This window comes from Mus pahari, chromosome 8 (assembly GCF_900095145.1).
Source record: "Mus pahari chromosome 8, PAHARI_EIJ_v1.1, whole genome shotgun sequence".
NCBI classification, from domain to species: domain Eukaryota; kingdom Metazoa; phylum Chordata; class Mammalia; order Rodentia; family Muridae; genus Mus; species Mus pahari.
In genome coordinates, this window is record NC_034597.1 from 52,320,540 (window position 1) to 52,325,604 (window position 5,065).

The following is a 5,065-nucleotide window of genomic DNA, read 5'->3' on the forward strand; positions in this document are numbered from 1 at the left end:
GGTTAGAATTCTTTAAAACACACACACACACACACACACACACACACACACACACACAGAGTATTCTAGAGGCCTTTTATATGGTGTGGAAAACTTCTTGGCTCTGACTCAAATTTGCCTGAATCAGCAGTGGTTGCCAATAGATATTGGAGAGACCAATGTGCAGGTCCTGGGAGGAGTTCTGAAGTTAGCACACCCTGACCTGGCTTCGCCACTCTCTGGAATGCAGTGTGCTGCCACTTCTGATATTAGGCCCCAGGAAGGAAACAGGAGGGTCAGAGACCACAGACTGGGAATTGAAAACACCTTTCTGCAGCTTCTCCTGAACACGGTCGGTCGGCTGCGGCTTCCTTCACCTCTGCTTTAACTACTTAGGAAGGACGCTGGAGTTCTGCATCTCCAGGCAGTTCTCTGCCAGTACCAGAGGTCAGTCAGCTGCTGGTGACTCACACTTCCTCACTTCCTGGACCTTTCAGTGGTCCAGCCTGGGTCTGAAACCTAAAATAACTTGTTTTGTTCTAGGATAGGAGCTCAGTGCATGCATGCGTGGATTGGCATTTCTTCAGAAAGGAGTAGCTGATGTGCGTCCCCAGCCTTTCTGCAGAAGGATTTACCAGAGGCCATCATGGGCTCTGTGAATTCCAGAAGTCACAAGGCAGAGGCCCAGGTGGTAATGATGGGCCTCGACTCGGCTGGCAAGACCACAATCCTGTACAAACTGAAAGGAAACCAGCTGGTGGATACCCTACCCACTGTTGGTTTTAATGTAGAGCCTCTTGAGGCTCCTGGACATGTGTCACTGACTCTCTGGGACATTGGGGGACAGACCCAGCTCAGGGCTACCTGGAAGGACTACCTGGAAGGCATCGACCTCCTAGTGTACGTGCTGGACAGCACAGATGAAGCCCGCTTGCCTGAGGCAGTGGCTGAGCTCAAGGAAGTCCTGGAAGACCCCAACATGGCCGGCGTCCCTTTCTTGGTACTGGCCAACAAGCAGGAGGCTCCTGGTGCTCTGCCGTTGCTTGAAATCAGAAACAGGCTGGGTCTGGAAGGGTTCCAAGGACATTGCTGGGAGCTGCAGGCTTGCAGCGCTCTCACAGGGCAGGGGCTGCAGGAAGCCCTGCAGAGCCTGCTGCATTTGCTGAAGTCCCGCTGAAATGCAGTAACCTCTGACTCCAGGCTGGAGCAGGACAGGGAGCAGGGTCAGGCGGACCCCATGAGCAGGCAGAACAACTTATCCTGGCTTCTATGAACAGAGGGGCCCTGCTGAACCTAGAGAAAGTGAAGCTCAGTTTGCCACATGAGAAACCACAATTCTCTTGGACAGTATATTTACTTCTCAGGACTTATTCTCCGTGGCAGTTATGCTGAAAACCAACTGTTCTTCAAGTAACAATAGTCAGAGGGAATATAAAAATCCTCACAATACGCCACGTAACAGCTCAGTACCAAGTGTCCATGTAACAAAGTTGGTGACAGAGTAATTGACCAAGTTGACAAATGAAAAGAGGTTCCAAAACTGCATCTGAGTGTCACCTGGCCTATCACTGTCATCTGAGTGTCACTGGGCCTATTACTGTCAGCAGGAGCTACTCTTCCTGCTGGGCTCTGGGCAGGAGCCACTGTCACTCTTGTACACTTAGCTGGGCTGACAGCAGTGAGGGGCAGGTCTGCTCCCAGGATGCTACAGGAGTCCATGGGGCCCTCGATCCTCCCAGAATTCCCCCTGTTCTTCAACTCTAACTAACTTTTTTCTGCCCTACATCCTTTGTTGTAAAAAGGTAAAATAAAACTCCATTTATACCCTTCTTTTCTACATGTGTGCACAAGCGTGTGTGTGTGCACAAGCGTGTGTGTCTGTGCGTGTGTGCGTGTGTGTGTGTTTGCATATGTGTGTGCATGCGCAATGGCAAATATATCTCTTCCATCCTCAAAAGAATACATATTTTTAAAAATGTCGCTGGGCAGTGGTAGCACACTTCTTTAATCCCAGCACTTGGGAGGAGAGGTAGAGGCAGGAGGATTTCTGAGTTCGAGGCCAGCCTGGTCTACAGAGTGAGTTCCAGGACATCCAGGGCTACACAGAGAAACCCTGTCTCGAAAAACCAAGAAAAAAAAAATGTCTTCCATCTGATCAAGCCTGGGATGTAGCTCAGCATCTTGAGTGCATGCACAAAGTTTTGGGTTCAATCTCTAGCACTGGAGTGGGGGTGCGGGGAGTGTAAGGATCAGCAGTACCTGCCTGCAATCCCAGCATTTGGGAGTCAGAGATTCGAGGAGCTGCAAGATAGAACAACAAGAATAAAATAGATCAGATGAGTTGGTTTTAATGGAAAATATGTAGAGAGTGAGAGTGTTGTGGATAGCCCTGGGGCTAATTATGTTTGATATTAATTCCATTCTCCTGTGAGTGATTGTTAACATGGGATGAGTCAGCACTCAGGTGATTTCCTGTAAACCTGCTTCCCACCTTACTTTGTAAAATAAAGGAGAGCTGATGATTGGGCAGATAAAAGGGAAGGTGGAGCCAAAAGTGGGGAGAAGGAAGAAGGAGAAAATGGAAGAGGGAGAGGACGCAGAGGAGGAAGAAGAAGACAAGCAGAGCAGAAGCACATGGCCTGGAGAAACCGCAAGTTCTAACGGGTCTCATAGATGTGGAAGATGGTAGAGTAGCAATAGATCTGCCCAATCTAGGCATACAGCATATATTCATATTAATTGAGTTGTGTTTTTATTGCCAGGGCATATTTGGGTTGAAGATTTACCACACTTAATTTGTGGCAAACGAAAGACAAACACCTGGTGTGGTGGCCGCACCACACTGGGGAGGAGGTTGTCGAAGCTCTGAGGTCAGACCAGGCTGGTCTAGATAGTGAGACCTGGAGAGAAAAAGAGAGGGGGCAAGAGAGAGACAGAGACACAGAGAGACACAGACAGAGAGACATAGACAGAGACAGAAGAAAAAAGGAGAAAGAAAGAAAGAAAGAAAGAAAGAAAGAAAGAAAGAAAGAAAGAAAGAAAGAAAGAAAGAAAGAGAAAAGAAGGAAGGAAAGAAGAAAGAGGCTGGAGCAATTGCTCAATGGTTAAGAGCTGCTCTTCCAGAGGATCTGGGTTCAATTCCCAGCACCCACATGACAGCTCTCAAATGTCTATAACTCCAATTCCAGGGGATCTGATACCCTCACACAGACATACATGCAGGTAAAACACCAATGCACATTAAATAAACAAACAAACAAACAATTTTGAGAGAGAAGAGAAGAGAAGAGAAGAGAAGAGAAGAGAAGAGAAGAGAAGAGAAAAGGAGGGAAAGGGAAAAAAAAAAAGGATTGATGAAGGAAACGAAGAAACAAAACCCAACCAGCAAGCCACTGTTCCCTGGGGACAGGACTTACAGACGAGCTGTGACCTAATGATCCTGGTGACAGTAACAGTTCCCTTTCACTACAGCACGGGAACAGGAGAGACACATGGGGTTCTGCTGTGATGTGTATCGTAAAGACACATTTGGGGTCCATATTGTGAACGGGGGATCTGCATGTGTGTGTTATTAAGAGCTTGGTGTCTACATGTTAGAAATGGTTTCTTGTTCTGATAAACCCTCCCAGCCCAGATGCTCCTGGAGGACAACATGCTAGATACTGTCAGAAAAGAACTGGACTCAGCTTTAAGAAGTGTGGGCCCAGACATCTACAGCGTAAGGGAAGAGATCAAGGGAGGGTGAGAGATCTGGAAGTCTCAGAAATGCTGACCATCAGACAGAAAGGCAAGGCAGACCTCTGGAGTGACAGTGGCCTTTGTCTACACCCACCCCTGCCCCCACCACCATAAAGGCTGTTGCTAGGGAGGATATGAAAGGCAGTTTTTAGGGTGTTAAACAGCTTCCTTGTCTCTGAATAAAGTACTCATTGGCCTTTGTAGTGAGGGATCCATAAAGCTCCACATCTGGCTTGCAGAGTGGGTTCCGGGTCATTTTTCTACAGAAGAGAATCCTACGAGTTCGATCCAACGTTCAAAGACACGTGTGACTCCCAAAAAAATCCCAAAAGCTTCAGTCTTACCTCCCGTTCATCCCCCCCTGCTCCAGAACACTGTCTGGCGTCTTGAGCTTTTCCCATGACAAAGCTTATCTGCAGCACTCAGGGGAAGTGACAGCCTTGTGTCCCACCCTGCTAACAGCCTACATCTCCTGGGGTGGCACTGCTGAAACTGGCCCCAGAGCAAGCAACGTGTCAAAAGCATAAACAAACACATGTGTGGCTTTCTACAGTCTCAGAATTTACCGAGTAAGTTCATAACTGCTTCTGACTCGTTAGCTGTTAAGTTGCCACGTAGTCCTGATTGCCCTTAACAGCCAGCGACTGCCAAACACAGATAATTCTAGACAGCCTTAATGACTGACAGGAGTTCTCCAGCTACACATGATGCTCTCTGTGTGTATATGCACACATGTGCACACACACATACACAGCTCCACCGCAAAAGGGTTAAAGATGCCTTCAAGTTCAAAGAGGCCTTTCAGAAATCAGAGGCAGAGAGCTAAGAAGACGAGTCACGAGTCACGGTAGGCTGTCAGGCAGGACTCGAAGGCACCCAGGCGTGAAGGCTGAAGGAAGGCAGGACCTTAAGGTAGACTTGTGGAGCAGACAACAGTTGGACTGATGAGCTGAGGAGAACCATGCTGAGTTGAAGCCCAAGAGCAGGTGACCATTCTGTCTGTCACACCTCTGCTTCGTACCATTCAGGTAGGTGCCTTTCCCCCTCCTTGGTCTGGTGCGTGCAGTAAGTTCTTGGGTCTGTTTTTTTTTTTTTTTTTTTAAGTAGTGTTTCAATCTCTCCATGTGCTCATAGGGTCTCAGTTTTCATTTTGTCTATTTGAGACAGTCTCACTCTATAGCCCTGACTAGCATGGGATCACTATGTAGATCAGGCTAGTCTTGAACTCCCAGGGATCTGCCTGCCTTTGCCTCGGGAGTGCTGAGTTTAAAGGCCACGGCAACCAGCCCACATGATCTCAGTTCACTTTGAGTTTATAGCTGGGACTCGTCTCAGCATCTGCACTCAA

At 48.1% G+C, this 5,065-nt stretch overlaps 1 protein-coding gene across 1 annotated transcript; it reads left to right on the forward strand.

Annotated features, from left to right (window-relative positions):
- Positions 1-620: 620 nt before the first annotated feature.
- On the forward strand, positions 621-1,156 carry Arl11 (ADP ribosylation factor like GTPase 11). The gene has a single exon (XM_021202844.2). The coding sequence runs from the start codon at positions 626-628 to the stop codon at positions 1,154-1,156; it is 531 nt and encodes a 176-aa protein (XP_021058503.1). The 5' UTR covers positions 621-625.
- The last annotated feature ends 3,909 nt before the right edge of the window (positions 1,157-5,065 follow it).